This window comes from Megalobrama amblycephala, linkage group LG6 (assembly GCF_018812025.1).
Source record: "Megalobrama amblycephala isolate DHTTF-2021 linkage group LG6, ASM1881202v1, whole genome shotgun sequence".
In the NCBI taxonomy this organism is placed as follows: domain Eukaryota; kingdom Metazoa; phylum Chordata; class Actinopteri; order Cypriniformes; family Xenocyprididae; genus Megalobrama; species Megalobrama amblycephala.
Genome location: NC_063049.1, coordinates 20,395,933 through 20,410,935, shown reverse-complemented (window position 1 = coordinate 20,410,935; position 15,003 = coordinate 20,395,933). Strand labels below are relative to the sequence as shown.

The following is a 15,003-nucleotide window of genomic DNA, read 5'->3' as shown; positions in this document are numbered from 1 at the left end:
TGTGTAATTCATGGTGTTAATGCCTCCATATGTATTATTTAGCTCTGAGATCATCTGATTCTGAACACTACTTCTAACATTTATTTAACTCGATTGTCAACAGTTTGATTGATTTAACTGTCATTTGGAGATTTTTTTCCACCTGTAATAATGACTATTTTGCAATGCAATGAAAGCTTAAATGAGATATCAGAGAAAATATTTTTATGGACAAGGTTTATTAATGTAATGTGTTTATATAAGACATCAAGGTGTCAAAATCAGAGTAAGAAAGAATATGAAAATAACTGAAACAGCAGGTTAAAAAGGAATATTCTTAATAATCAATTGATAATCAATATATATATATATATCTTCACAATCAGACATTTTACCTTAAACAAAATGTTAAAATGTTAAAAGTAAAGCAAAAGTAAATGTTAATAATGTCAGACTTTAGCCTTGTGATGGATCATTTGTTGTTGTAAATTGATTTCATTACACATTACAGTTATACAGTCTATTAATCTTCATTATATCCAAGTCGCTGGGCCCAAATTTCTGTCCAATCTTCACATTCCAGTTCCTTTTTGGTACAATAGTAGGTTCACCGTCCTCAGAGAAGGCATACCTGAAATGACCAAGAATATAATTACATAATTGCAGTTTCTTATATTCCTAAGTTATGATTTCAAAAGTATGTTGACATACTTTCCAAAGTGCATGATAGAGCTGTAGTCGTAGGGGGTGTCCAAGTTGTTTGTTTTAAACTTTTCAAAATTCCTCAGCCTGTCTATATTTATGAACAGAAGAATAAGTGAGCAATAAAATGGCATAATGACTTTTAAGTATAGTAATATGGGAATATACAAATGCAGCTTTACCTTTCCATATATTGGACCACATGATGGTGACATACTTGTCCCGGTCAGCTCGGGATTGCTCATGCACAAAGCCCAGGGCGTGCATTAACTCGTGGACGGTGACCCCTGACCCGGTGCATTCGGGTGTCTGTAGAGAAATGGTTTGTCTACCACCACGTGCCCCCAGATATGACCAGCACCTACAGTATTGTTCATCAAAAATGATGAGAATCACTCAGAATAATCATGCAGTATCTAATAAAAATAGAAAATATATACCCTGTTTTGGGCTGAATGTCCAGGTAGTCCCTCTGGTGAGTTCTGGGCACGAAGCGCACACAGGTGTCCTGTTCAATGAGTTCCATGCCTTTTTTAATGTTCTTTACCTCTTCTTCGCCTGTGCAGAGGAACAATCGAAACCAAATAACCAGATTTATTTAGTTAGTGACTACTGTGGCTCTCTATATGAAAATGATAAAGCCTGCTTACTGTACACATGAGAGATTGAGTATGCAATGTACACATTTCCATTCACAGATTTGGTCCACAGGCAGCTCCTGGCAAAACAGTTCTTCTGACTCCTACCGGATACGGCTATATCTCCTTCTCTAAGGCTGGTGCCATCCACGGAAAAGACGCCTACAGCAGAAGAATAAAGATTCTTTATTGGCATCTATTTATCTAACATCCATGGAACTTTTCCATTGCACAAATTCATCTGTATAGTGGAAAAAAGGCTCTTTAGTTCTTCTGTAAAAATGGTTCTTCTATGGCATCACTGTGAAGAGATATTATTATAAAGTAAAAACATTCACATCTTCATAGACTTGCAAAAGCTTTACCTTGATAGTCATTTACATCTATGATCCTGTCCATTGCAGTTTGAGTGTTTTCTTCAGTATCATCTGGGAAAGAGATAAAATGTAATGTAACTTCAAACGTAACTGTTAAAATTGATTTGAATGTTTAATGAATAATGATAATTAATATAATAAAAGCAATTTACCAGCATAGCTTCTCCTTTGTCTTCTTGCTCCAAAATTCGATTGAGAGGAAATCTGAAGAATAAATGCAAAATATGTGGATTTGATTAATAAAAACAACACATACACTGACTCATAGTTACCTGAGCAGGCAGGGATAAACATGGTCCTGCTAAGAAGAAGAAGAGGATGATAACCAGTGTGTACTCCATGAGTGCACTGAGGTTTGCTGTCTAGGTTCATGCTGCCTGCCATTTAAGTACTCTTCACCAGCTTCCTGTTACATAATATGTACTCTCAGCGGCCAGCCAAATGTTTGTTTTTCTTCTTTACGCTGTTTTTAATCGTCACATGCTGTTACACATACTTAACTACCATTTTCATTGTATAATTTAGGTGTTTTTATTTATTACACCATCACATAAAACGTTTCCGCCCGAACAGGGACTTGAACCCTGGACCCTCAGATTAAAAGTCTGATGCTCTACCGACTGAGCTATCCGGGCTACGAAATGTCCGCTTTCAGACGGAAATGACAAGAGTTCAGAACAATGCTTTCCACATTCTTAGAATTGAGTAGCTAAACTTAACTTATATATTCATTGTTAACGTTTTAATTATTGTTCAAGCTCTTGCGTTGCTATCATTCTGATAATCCATTCATTTACCAGTCTCATAAAAATATCACGCTTTTTTGTTTTAATTGAACAGAAAACATATAGAATCCAAAATAAACTCCAGCTACATGGAGTCATTTGCGTGTATGTTGTATTTCACAGCCGCTTTGAACGTGACTGATCATCCAATCATACTTTACCAGTTTAATTGCAGTTCTTGCGATGTAAAGGGATATAGGTGTGGTTCAAAACCCATTAAAATCGGTATGTGTGCGAGAAAACGTTTTTCTTTGCTGTAATGGAGACCCCACAAAATTCTTTAAACATCACCTTTCAGGACAATACAGAAATACAGGTGAGATTCGCGGCCACGTGTGTTTATCCACAGCTGCTACACACTTCGACAACTCCCTTTTTGTTTTTTCGCTGTCAGGGTTTGTTAAAACAAATCGAGGATGCCAAGACTGAACTACAGCTTACTAAAGACGAGGTGGAGCAAGTAAACAAAGATGTTAACAAATGGTAATTAATACTTAAACCATCATTATCCGTCTCAAATGAAGACTCAGCATGTAGTTATTTATGACCTAAACATAGCAGTAGGAAAATCATAGGATGCCATCATTTTATTGTTTAATACAGTACAGAACAACTTGGTCTTTAAAAGTTAATAATATATTATCATTTATGAAGTAATAATTTAGCTACATCATGTATCAGGGTTTGAGGCGCCTTTTCCATTGCAGACATAAAGCAGCTCCTATTAATATTACTTTAGCAGAGAGGAGATGGACCGAAGGATGATGATGATGGTGCAGATGGATGAAGGCCTCTGGAATTCACTGCTTGAACTGGACGCTCTCATGCAGGAGAAGAAAAGTCTCGCCGGTCAGTTAGAAGAACTCACTTTGTCTAGGTATGACCCTCTAGGAACACCAATCTACCAGCCGCCTTGTTCAGTTTGATCCTTCCAAAAGAATATGTTGTGTTATTGCTTGGATTAGTTTTTGATCTAATAAGAATCTGGTTAAAGACCTCGTCCATAGATGCATTTGATTCTTCAAAGCCATTTTGTTACAGTACCGTGGAGTCGAAGCAAGCTCTTCTGAGAAGTTTGCAGGAGGAGGAAAGCAGTCTGCTGGAGCAGGAGCGTAATCTGAAGCTCAAACATGAGCAGCTGAGGAAAGCACTGGCGGAAGCTTCTTCAAACATGGAGGAAGGTACAGCTTGTTGTAATCTCTAGCCAAAGTTTTAGAGTTTGCAGGTACTGAACTGGCAGAATAATATGTTGTTGATATTTAACTTTTTGACTAAACTTTTTGAGGTTTTCCCTTTGGGCAGAAGACTGCAGTCTATACTGCTTACACACATTAATTAGTCTGCAAGCTGCACGCTTACACTAACTTTTTTAAATTGTGTATTCTTATCCTATGTATATTTTATTATTATTTATGTATTATTTAAATAGTCAATTTTCTTTTTATTTCTTAATTCTTTTTAAAGCACCTGCATGCCAAAGCAAATTCCTTGTACATGTTGTTGTACTTGGCAATAAAAGTGGATTCTGATTAACTGATCTCAATTTCCAGTTTCACAGGGTGATAATCTAGTTAAACCAGGCACATCCAGCCAGAGTAAGTCTACTGAAAAGCCAGTGAAAAAAAGAAGAGCACGAAAGTGAACACAACATCAAAAAAGCAACATTTATTTTTTTTATATTTACTAAAATTAAGCTGCAATAAACATGTAAAACTATAGTGACTTTTTCCATCATGTATTTTGTTATTTCTAACTTTTATTTCTAAGAGAAAAAAGGTTCATTGGAGGTCATTGCTGAAAAGAAGTGTAATGATTCATAATTCAGAAGATTGTCCTCTGGCAATGATCAATTCAAACAGATGTGTTGAAGTTTTCCAATTTAGCCTGGAGACACCTTCAGGAAGACCGTTAAAAAAAAAAATAATAATAATTAAAATCAACATGAAACAGAAGTTGTGATAGTCTTTTCTTTTCTATTGTGATGTATATCTGAGTGAAACTGAAAATATGTAGGGTGGGTTAGATTTTGTCCATCAGGAACTGATTGGATGGTTGTGGTTTGATAGAAGAGATACAAGAGCGAGGGGATGTTATTTTGATTAAAGATTATGAGGGCACCAAAAATAATAATAATGTGCATGATAAATCATTTATTATAAATACTGCAGTATTGAATAAAACATAAAAATGGTCCATTTATCTGTCATCATTTACTCATGCTCATGTTGATCCAAACTGGTATGATTAGAAGACTGTGGAACATTTATTTATGTAAAAATTTTCTTTGTCCGATGAACCATATGCAAATACATATGAAAAATTAATCGAGCATGATACACTAAAAAATTAATAAAAATAAATATTTTACAGGTAGTATTTAATTATTTCTTTTGGAAAATAATTCACATAATTTTTCTTAGTTATTTAACAGTTATTTACATGAAAATATATTGCTACCTTGATATTTTAAGAAAACTGATACAATCACAAGGATATGAGCATTTTTGGTGGTCCTTGGCATCAAGCATCCTGAAATCAGTTGAACCATTTTAATGCACTGAGTTTGAACTTCTTAGTGGAAGTTCGCGCTCTAGTTTTATGACACTCTTCGGCCACCGTAGAGCACAAACACGTGTGTAATGTAAAATGATTCATGTCAGCTTATTCGGACTGAATATATAAAGTCACGTCTTACGGGACTTATGTTTTTGCCAAAAAGGTAAATATGCATTCACTTTGCTCCCAGTTATAGTTAATTTAGCTGAATTGTAGAGACAGCAGCGGAGTGTTATATTTCGCCTACTGCAAGTGCTGAATCAGGCTTTACAGCTGTCAAATTGAGAGAAAACATGGACATTGCTTTGGTTTTATCAGCAGTCCCGATTCTTCGGATGTTTAGTGTAATGATGACTAAAGGTCACTCACAGTATTTGTTCTGTCATTCCCAAAACTCTCTCTCTCTTGCTGTCAGGACGTGCCACCTTTCTTCCTATTTTATCCGTGTATTTAGGTGATGGTGGTTTGTTTTGTCGAGTGAATCATGGCATCGCCGGAGCTGCGGAGTGTGTTTTCGCTGTGTGCTGATCAGACACTGACCGCAGGTTTGAGAGAGGTGTCTGGACTGTTGGCTGATCCCGAACCTCCCCAGCCCTCTGCCACAGCGTCCAGTGAGGGTAAGAGAGTCAGACTGCTCTAATGAGATCACATAGGTTGCTGATCAGGTGTTTATATATATACTATACACTTCACAACACTCACAGATGTTGGAGCAAGGAAGACTGTATGTGCCGGAGAGGTGTCAGACAGGATGTTCTGCTTGGCCTGTCAGTGTCGTTTTGAGAGTCGTGAGGAGCAGGTAAAAAAAACCCAATCCGCCAATCCTTATGAGTGTTTGAAGAATTCATATATATATATATATATATATATATATATATATATATATATATATATATATATATATATATATATATATATATACATATATACACACACACACACACACACACACACACACACACATATATATATATATATATATATATATATATATATATATATATATATATATATATATATATACATACACACACACACACACACACACACACACACATATATATATATATATATATATATATATATATATATATATATATATATATATATATATATATATATATATATATATATATGTGTGTGTGTATATACAGTACAGTCCAAAAGTTTGGAACCACTAAGATTTTTAATGTTTTTAAAAGAAGTTTCGTCTGCTCACCAAGGCTACGTTTATTTAATTAAAAATACAGTAAAAAACAGTAATATTGTGAAATATTATTACAATTTAAAATAACTGTATATATATATATATATATATATATATATATATATATATATATATATATATATATATATATATATATATATATATATATATATATACAGTACAGTCCAAAAGTTTGGAACCACTAAGATTTTTAATGTTTGGACTGTACTGTGTGTATATATATATATATATATATATATGTTTAGACATTTAATTACATACTGAATTGCAGTTGTTTTTGTTTTGTATAATATAATATTTCTTCCACCCTCATGTTGTTCTCAACTCATGATGTTTTTGTCTTCAGTGGAACATAAAAATAAATGTTAAACATAGTGTTGATTTTGTGGTTTTCCATACAGGGAAAATTAATTGTGACCAAAAAGCACTTTAAAAGTACCAGGGTTAGTTCACCCAAAAATGAAAATAATGTCATTAATTACTCACCCTCATGTCGTTCTACACCTTTAAGTCCTTCGTTTATCTTCAGAACACAAATTAAGATATTTTTGATAAAATCCTTTGGTTCAGTGAGGCCTCCATCGCCAGCAATAACACTCCCTTTTTCAATGCCCAGAACGCTACTAAAAACATATTTAAAACAGTTCATGTGACAGTGGTTCAACTTTAATGTTATGAAGCGACGAGAATACTTTTTGTGCGCCAAAAAAACTAAATAATGACTTTATTCAACAATATCTAGTGATGGCTGATTTCAAAACACTGCTTTATGAAGCTTCGAAGCTTTATGAATCTTTTGTTTTGAATCAGTGGTTTGGAGCGTGAATCAAACTGCCACAGTCATGTGAACTACTGAATTTTCAAAACACTTATGACGTAACAAAGCCTCGTTTACTGAAATCACGTGATTTTGTCATTCTGAGCCACTGATTCGAAACAAATGATTCGTAAAGCTTCATGAAGCAGTGTTTTGAAATCACCCATCACTACATATTGTGGAATAAAGTCATTCTTTTGGCGCACAAAAAATATTCTGGGCGCTTAACATTAAAGTTGAACCACTGTAGACACATGAACTGTTTTAAATATGTTTTTAGTAGCATTCTGGGCATTGAAAAAGGGAGTGTTATTGCTGGCGATGAAGGCCTCATTTAGCCAACCGATTTTATCAAAAATATCTTAATTTGTGTTCCGAAGATGAATGAAGGTCTTATGGATGTGAAATGACATAAGGGTGAGTAATTAATGACAGAATTTTCATTTTTTGGTGAAATATCCCTTTAAAGTCATCCAAACTACTACTGTGCTATATTCCAAGTCTTTTAAAGGCATATGATAGCTTTGTGTGAGGGATAGAAAGACATTTAATATGTATGTTAATGCAGCCCCAATCTTTGATCAGATGGAGCATTACAAACTTGACTGGCACCGCTTCAACCTGAGACAGAGGCTGGAAGGAAAATCAGCGGTCACAGTTGAGGAGTTTGAGAAGAAGTCTGGGACAGGTAGATTCATGAGTGCTCATATGACCTCAATTCTTTTGTCATCAAGTTGCATAAGTGTAATCTTCCCGTTTCCCTGTTCACCAACAGGCGATATTTCAAGCATTTCGGGTTCAGACTCAGACAGTGAGGATGAGGATCTTGGAGATGAAGTAGCCCCTGAGGAGAAAGACAGTGCTCGGGACACAAATCAGTCTCCATGTCGACTTTCCACCAAAATAGTCTTTCAAAACATGCAGGGACAGTACCTGTCACTGTATCGCTGTGTTCTGCAAAGCAAGAGAGTGAGTAAATGTAGTCGTCATTTTTCAGATTTGTTAGTCCATGCCAGATCCTTTGTTAAGAAGAATCTCCAGTCAATGATAGGGTGAATTTCTTTCTTTTTTTGGGCATTTTTGTCTTTATGATTTATAGCTGTTGATTAGAAACAGAAAGTGATAAGAGAGACCCTCAAATCAATAGAGTCATTCCGTGTCAAATCAACTACATTTCAGAAACTTCCTGACTACAATTTTTGATTTTGTTAATATTTTTTTCAGAAGAAAGACACATAAATAGTGATGAAAGCCAAAATATTGAATGCCACGCATGGATTAATAATTACTGAGTATTTTACTTTTGTTGAGGGGGGTCAAAATGAACAATTTTCACCTGAGATTTTGAGCAAAATTACAGGCTTTAGAAAAATGGCACTAGTTTGCAGCACTATTCTTTCTGTCTCATCTAATTCTGTTATCATATTCATACTCAGGACAGTGAAGAAGACTTGGTTTCCTCTTTACTGAAAATATCAAACAACACTATTTGGGTCATTCTGATGACTGGTGGTGGACACTTTGCTGGAGCGGTTTTTAAGGGGTCAGTCAAAGTTCTAAAGTTCTTCTATGAGCACAAATATTTCAGAGTTTATTAATCCCAAATTGATTTGTGTAATGTATAGAAAAGAGATTCTGCAGCACAAGACGTTCCATCGGTACACAGTGAGAGCGAAGCGAGGGACTGCGCAGGGACTGAGGGACTCTCAGAACCGCAGTCACGTGCCTAAATCTGCAGGGGCGGCCCTCAGGCGTTACAATGAGGCAGCGCTGCACAAGGTACGAATCCACTGAGTTCATTAATATAAATGTCCATTTTGATTCTACACCCTTTGTTATATATACAAGCTTGAATAACACTGACTGGTATAAAATGAATGAGTCTGGAATTGTTATAGAGTGCAACAGTCAGGTTCCGGAAGTAAAAACTCACAGGGAAATTGATTTTTAAAGGTGCCATCGAACGTTTTTTTACAAGATGTAATATAAGTCTAAGGTGTCTCCTGAATGTGTCTGTGAAGTTGCAGCTCAAAATACCCCATAGATTTTTTTTTAATTAATTTTTTTAACTGCCTATTTTGAGGCATAATTAGAAATGCGCCAATTCAGGCTGCGGCCCCTTTAATTGCTCACGCTCTCTGCCCCCTCCCGAGCTCTTGACTCTGTCACTGCATAAACAAAGTTCACACAGCTAATATAACCCTCAAAATGGATCTTTACAAAGTGTTCATCATGCAGCATGTCTAATCGTGTAAGTATAGTATTTATTTGGATGTTTACATTTGATTCTGAATGAGTTTGATAGTGCTCCGTGGCTAAAGCTAACATTACACACTGTTGGAGAGATTTATAAAGACTGAAGTTGTGTTTATGCATTATACAGACTGCAAGTGTTTAATAATGAAAATAGCGACGTCTCTCTTGTCTCCGTGAATACAGTAAGAAACGATGGTAACTTTAACCACATTTAACAGTACATTAGCAACATGCTAACGAAACATTTAGAAAGACAGTTTACAAATATCACTAAAAATATCATGGATCATGTCAGTTATTATTGCTCCATCTGCCATTTTTCGCTATTGTTCTTGCTTGCTTACCTAGTCTGATGATTCAGCTGTGCACATCCAGACGTTAATACTGGCTGCCCTTGTGTAATGCCTCGATCATGAGCTGGCATATGCAAATATTGGGGGCGTACATATTAATGATCCTGACTGTTACGTAACAGTCGGTGTTATGTTGAGATTCGCCTGTTCTTCGGAGGTCTTTCAAACAAATGAGATTTACATAAGGAGGAAACAATGGAGTTTGAGACTCACTGTATGTCTTTTCCATGTACTGAACTCTTGTTATTCAACAATGCCGAGGTAAATTCAATTTTCAATTCGATGGCACCTTTAACAATAACTCATCTGTTAGCTACAACATTGTTAATCGATGGTATTTGCTTCTGTTGAAGCTGTCAGCCTGCATTATTTCAACTTATTTTTAAAATAATTGTTTAATAGCAGAAATTGTGGTGAAACTACATTACCCATGATGCTATACAGAAACTTCCACCAATCAGAGAGTCACCACAATCAAAACCTGACAAAAGATCTCTTTAGCTCCACCCACTACCATGAAGTACTTTGAATGACGTAATCGAGTCGGTCACCTTATGCTTTCAAAATACATAAATATGTACACATTTTGCAATAAACTAAAAATATATTGTTTTTATATACATTTAATACATTTTTTTTTTTAAATTAGTAGTTTTATATTTCTCCATAGTTTTTTATTTGATTATGCTGTTCACAATGCTTTATGGGATTGTAGTTCTTTCCCTCACTAAAGCCGTCATGTACACAGTCTTGTACATTTACGATTTTCAAACTCTTTTTTACTTCAGTTAAAATTTTGTAATGTTATTATTTACCTCATAGCAGGTTGGTTTGGTTAATGTCGTTAAAGTCTTTGACAAAGACTTTTATTTTAAATCCCTATGAAAAAATAAATGAAAAAATACTTCCAGAACCAGCACAGCTAAAGAAGGTGGACACTGTTGCACTCTATTGATGTATATGCCCCTATTTTAACCAGGATATTCATGATCTTCTGGAAAGCTGGTCTGAGTATTTAAAGGAGACAAGTGCCATCTTCCTACGAGCACCAAGCTACAACAAGACCATGTTTTTTGGAGGCCGTAATGCACCATTGGACAAAAAAGATCAGAGAGTCCGTGTACTTCCTTTTGCCACACGCAGAGCAACATTTAGTGAAGTTCAGCGAGTCTTTGATCTGCTCTCAACTCTACATGTTTATCGTACGTTGAGATGTATCACTATTTAATATATTTTCTATATAATCTTTTAATGTCTATCCTTTAAAATGAATGCCTGTTAAATTTCAGAAAAAGACACAGAAATCTCCAGTATTCTCAGTCCATCAAAGAGAGTGTTGAAGAAGAAAACTCCTAAACCTGTTAGTGATCCAATCCCAAACACTAATGGTGCGTTTGAACAATAAATGTGTCTTAAATGCCGTATTTAAAAAAAAAAAAAAAGTACTTACTTAAGGACTCTTTTGTGGACAGTACCTGCAGAGGGAGAAGAGGGTGAAGTAGAAAGTTCAGGGAACGAAGACTCAGGAACGCTAGAGATGGTGGAGGTGACACTGGGAACTCTTGACCTCAGAGAATTTGAGGTACAGCTTAATAAGAAGAAAAGGAGGAAACGGAAAGAGAAAAGGGAAGGTAAAGACCTTTGCAGGACAAAAATAAAATGTTTTTTTACTTTAGTAAAGATAGTAATGTCAATTATGTATATCAGTTTTGTTTTTTTCTTTTGTCCTTAGACTCGAGCAACAGAGATACAACTGAAGAAAAGGCAGATGATGAAACTGTGGAAGAAGGTGAACTGGAAGGTGAAGGCAACTGTAAAGAAACTCAGAGGAAGTCAAAGAGCAGGAGGAAACCCAAAGGCAAAAAACATCAGCCAGAAGAAGGTAAGACACTGATATTGGAGCCGAAAGCCAATCCACAGTTGCCTCAAGCCTTTATGCCACAGAAACAAGGGCCATTTAATCCTGAGTGTCAGCTTTCTATTCATCAAAGATTCCTGAAAAAAAAGTATCAAGGTTTCCTTAAAAATATTAAGCAGCACAACTGTTTTCAACATTGATAACAATAAAAATATATTAAAGGTGCCCTAGAACTTCTTTTTAAAAGATGTAATATAAGTCTAAGGTGTCCCCTGAATGTGTCTGTGAAGTTTCAGCTCAAAATACCCCATAGATTTTTTTTAATTCATTTTTTTAACTGCCTATTTTGGGGCATAATTAACTATGCACCGATATATAGGTTGCGGCCCCTTTAATTCTCGTGCTCCCCCTCCCCCGGAGCTCGCGCTTGCCTTGAACAGCATAAACACATTTCACACCGCTAATATAACCCTCAAAATGGATCTTTACAAGATGTTCGTCATGTATGCTGCATGCATACATTGGATCATGTGAGTATGGTATTTATTTGGATGTTTACATTTGGTTCTGAATGAGTTTGATAGTGCTCCGTGGCTAAAGCTAACATTACACACTGTTGGAGAGATTTATAAAGAATGAAGTTGTGTTTATGCATTATACAGACTGCAAGTGTTTAATAATGAAAATAACGACGGCTCGTCTCCATGAATACAGTAATGAACGATGGTAACTTTAACCACATTTAACAGTACATTAGCAACATGCTAACGAAACATTTAGAAAGACAATTTACAAATATCACTAAAAATAACATGTTATCATGGATCATGTCAGTTATTATTGCTCCATCTGCCATTTTTCGCTATTGTCCTTGCTTGCTTACCTGGTCTGATGATTCAGCTGTGCACAGATCCAGACGTTAATACTGGCTGCCCTTGTCTAATGCCTTGAACATGAGCTGGCATATGCAAATATTGGGGGCGTACATATTAATGATCCCGACTGTTACGTAACAGTCGGTGTTATGTTGAGATTCGCCTGTTCTTCGGAGGTCTTTTAAACAAATGAGATTTATATAAGAAGGAGGAAACAATGGAGTTTGAGACTCACTGTATGTCATTTCCATGTACTGAACTCTTGTTATTCAACTATGCCAAGGTAAATTCAATATTTAATTCTAGGGCACCTTTAAATTGTAATTATATTTACATTTATGTTATATAGTTAAAATATTAATGTTTTTTATTTTATTTTTTCAAATAAATGCAGCCTTGGTAAGCAAGGGACTTTTTTCAAAAACATTTAAAAACTCTTATTGACCGAAATATTTTGAACGGTAATGTAAAACTAGATTTTGGTGTAAAAACTTCACTGGCATTATAATATAAAATGACCCCTTTTAAGTTGAGAATTGCCTGCATCAAAGTATTCCTCCTGTCTTTTCAGATGAAATGGATGAGTCTTGGGAATACAGTTTGAGGGACGCTCTCTACACTGCCTGTAAAACAGGGGACATCCAATCATTACGCTCCCTCCTGCAACTACCAGAGGACCAGGAAGAGGAAAAGGATAGAGCGGACAGGAAAACTGAAGAGAATCCTACCTCCAGGGTCTCATGTCTTCTCAACAAGCCCATAGACTCAGCAGGCTTTACTTTACTACACGTGGCATCTGCAGCCGGACAGAAATCAGTCATCAGACTGTTAATGGATGCAGGGAGTGATCCGGCTAACAAGTACGCACATTCAGGATCACTATAATAACCGATTAGCAGCAATAAAAATGGTCTGCATGAATAAGTTTTCAAGTGGCCAGATTGGTCATTCAGTTCTAAATAGAAGCTCATTCTTTTTCAGGGATAAGAAAGGACAGACTCCATATGTTGTTGCTCCTGAAAAAGACACTCGAAACACATTCAGAAAATACATGGCCGAACACCCTCACAAGTATGACTACACTAAAGCACAGGTAGACATTTATATTATTTACTTACAAATGTTAACAAAACCTTCAAAAAATGAATAAATAAATCTTTTGTATTCATTTAAGGCACAAGGCCACTAATGAAAATTATTGTTTTTCAATTTAAGCTGATTATTTTTTAATACAAATTAAAAACATTTAAATGGAACATCTAAATGTTTTATATATATATATATATATATATATATATATATATATATATATAATACAATTGAAGATACAAATGTTTAATTAATGTCATTACATTTTTTTTTCAGAATAGTGGTCTCAGACCACTGTATACAAAGGTTTATTAAATATATATATATATATATATATATATTTTTTTTTTTCAGGTTTAAATAAGATTTTGAATCTCAGATGTTTTGAACACCATTGTATATACAGATGCCTTGTCTTTGCATCATCGTCACTCATTGCTGTATATTCTTTGCTTTAATGTGTTTAAGGTTCCTGGACCACTGACTGAAGAAATTGAGTCCAAAAAGGCAGAGAAGAAGAAAGCCCAAAAAGCAGCACGGAAACAGAGAGAGAAAGAGCAAAAAGAAGAGAAACTTAAGAAGGAGCAAGAGGAGGAGGAAAAGAGGAGGTTCACGGCTCTTAGTGACAGAGAAAAGGTGACAGCTTTCTTTCTTCCTCTTGCTGTAGCTCTGTTATGTGGGTGATCTTTTGTCATTGGCTGATTATGTCATATTTCTGATGTCACACAGCGAGCTCTTGCTGCAGAGAGGAGATTGGCTGAACATATGGCCACAACTGGAGTAACGCTCACCACCATTAGGTATTATCTTCTTATCATATGGAGAAATAACTGTGTCCTTTATGCAAGTCATGTTTAAAGGAAAGGTTTACCCTAAAATGTAAGTTTTGTTATCATTAATGTTTTGATAGGAGATGCTTTCAGTGCGGAGAGTCGCTGCTGGGAAAGATTCCTTTTGAATATCTGGACTACTCTTTCTGTACACCTCGATGTGTCCAAGCCCACCGCAAAGCCAATGCTGCTGCCCGGCCCTGACCTCTCACATCCTATCACAACGCATCAGAAGAAGGGAAGGAGTAGTGCCATATTGTGGCCATATTTCATCTCACATTTTATGGGAGTTAACTGATTTTACAGTACAGGTATCATAGAACTCATAGTTGTCTTTGAAAATCACCAGAATATGACAGGATTACCTTAAAATGGATGAGAATGATCAATAAATCATAAATGGGCAAAATATTTAAGTAAACTGTGTCAGCATGTCTAGTTTCTGTAATTTAACATTAACTCTGATATTGTTTTATATTTTTGACTCACTCAGGACAGACCGACCACTGTGAATCAAAAAAAGTTCTATCTTCATTTATATTTGAAATGAGATATCAGTTCATTAAAAAATCATAGTTCATTCAGAACTCTAAAGTCAAATTATTGTCTGTTTTGTTTGAAAAATGCAAAAATACTGGGGAATCACAAAAGGATATGTTG

At 35.5% G+C, this 15,003-nt stretch overlaps 3 protein-coding genes and 1 non-coding gene across 6 annotated transcripts; 2 read left to right on the top strand and 2 right to left on the bottom strand.

The window, feature by feature from the left end:
• Window positions 1–199: 199 nt before the first annotated feature.
• LOC125270077 (high choriolytic enzyme 1) lies at window positions 200–5,544 on the bottom strand. Of its 3 annotated transcripts, none has more exons than XM_048193280.1 (8): window positions 1,969–2,316; window positions 1,849–1,900; window positions 1,685–1,747; window positions 1,332–1,481; window positions 1,122–1,239; window positions 864–1,042; window positions 691–772; window positions 200–610 (listed from the first exon to the last, which is right to left on the bottom strand). In XM_048193280.1, the coding sequence occupies exons 1-8, from the start codon at window positions 2,035–2,037 to the stop codon at window positions 478–480; spliced, it is 846 nt and encodes a 281-aa protein (XP_048049237.1). In that variant the 5' UTR covers window positions 2,038–2,316; the 3' UTR covers window positions 200–477. The 3 variants fall into 3 exon arrangements, with proteins under 3 accessions (XP_048049237.1, XP_048049239.1, XP_048049238.1); XM_048193282.1 differs by lacking the exon at window positions 1,969–2,316 and adding an exon at window positions 5,407–5,544 and having other exon boundaries at window positions 212–610; XM_048193281.1 differs by lacking the exon at window positions 1,969–2,316 and adding an exon at window positions 2,773–2,897 and having other exon boundaries at window positions 212–610.
• trnak-uuu lies at window positions 2,259–2,331 on the bottom strand. The gene has a single exon. It is a non-coding gene; the product is annotated as a tRNA-Lys (tRNA).
• On the top strand, window positions 2,419–4,433 carry si:ch211-167j6.3. The gene is made up of 5 exons (XM_048193283.1): window positions 2,419–2,797; window positions 2,876–2,964; window positions 3,221–3,358; window positions 3,523–3,662; window positions 4,032–4,433. The coding sequence occupies exons 1-5, from the start codon at window positions 2,741–2,743 to the stop codon at window positions 4,121–4,123; spliced, it is 516 nt and encodes a 171-aa protein (XP_048049240.1). The 5' UTR covers window positions 2,419–2,740; the 3' UTR covers window positions 4,124–4,433.
• On the top strand, window positions 5,050–14,923 carry ankzf1 (ankyrin repeat and zinc finger peptidyl tRNA hydrolase 1). The gene is made up of 16 exons (XM_048193276.1): window positions 5,050–5,200; window positions 5,492–5,654; window positions 5,742–5,836; window positions 7,668–7,770; window positions 7,858–8,051; window positions 8,519–8,625; window positions 8,708–8,861; window positions 10,671–10,893; window positions 10,981–11,079; window positions 11,164–11,322; window positions 11,424–11,573; window positions 12,996–13,284; window positions 13,406–13,517; window positions 13,982–14,149; window positions 14,243–14,313; window positions 14,424–14,923. The coding sequence occupies exons 2-16, from the start codon at window positions 5,522–5,524 to the stop codon at window positions 14,545–14,547; spliced, it is 2,181 nt and encodes a 726-aa protein (XP_048049233.1). The 5' UTR covers window positions 5,050–5,200; window positions 5,492–5,521; the 3' UTR covers window positions 14,548–14,923.
• Window positions 14,924–15,003: the final 80 nt, after the last annotated feature.

Coding starts and splice junctions, on each gene's coding strand:
- LOC125270077 (XM_048193280.1), bottom strand. CDS start 2,037: ATGGAGTACACACTGGTTATCATCCTCTTCTTCTTCTTAGCAGGACCA. Junction 1,748..1,848: donor ACAAAGGAGAAGCTATGCTG/GTAAATTGCTTT, acceptor TCTCTTTCCCAG/ATGATACTGAAGAAAACACT. Junction 1,482..1,684: donor AGATGTAAATGACTATCAAG/GTAAAGCTTTTG, acceptor CTTCTGCTGTAG/GCGTCTTTTCCGTGGATGGC.
- si:ch211-167j6.3 (XM_048193283.1), top strand. CDS start 2,741: ATGGAGACCCCACAAAATTCTTTAAACATCACCTTTCAGGACAATACA. Junction 2,965..3,220: donor AACAAAGATGTTAACAAATG/GTAATTAATACT, acceptor ATATTACTTTAG/CAGAGAGGAGATGGACCGAA. Junction 3,663..4,031: donor TTCTTCAAACATGGAGGAAG/GTACAGCTTGTT, acceptor CTCAATTTCCAG/TTTCACAGGGTGATAATCTA.
- ankzf1 (XM_048193276.1), top strand. CDS start 5,522: ATGGCATCGCCGGAGCTGCGGAGTGTGTTTTCGCTGTGTGCTGATCAG. Junction 5,655..5,741: donor TGCCACAGCGTCCAGTGAGG/GTAAGAGAGTCA, acceptor CAACACTCACAG/ATGTTGGAGCAAGGAAGACT. Junction 10,894..10,980: donor CTCAACTCTACATGTTTATC/GTACGTTGAGAT, acceptor GTTAAATTTCAG/AAAAAGACACAGAAATCTCC.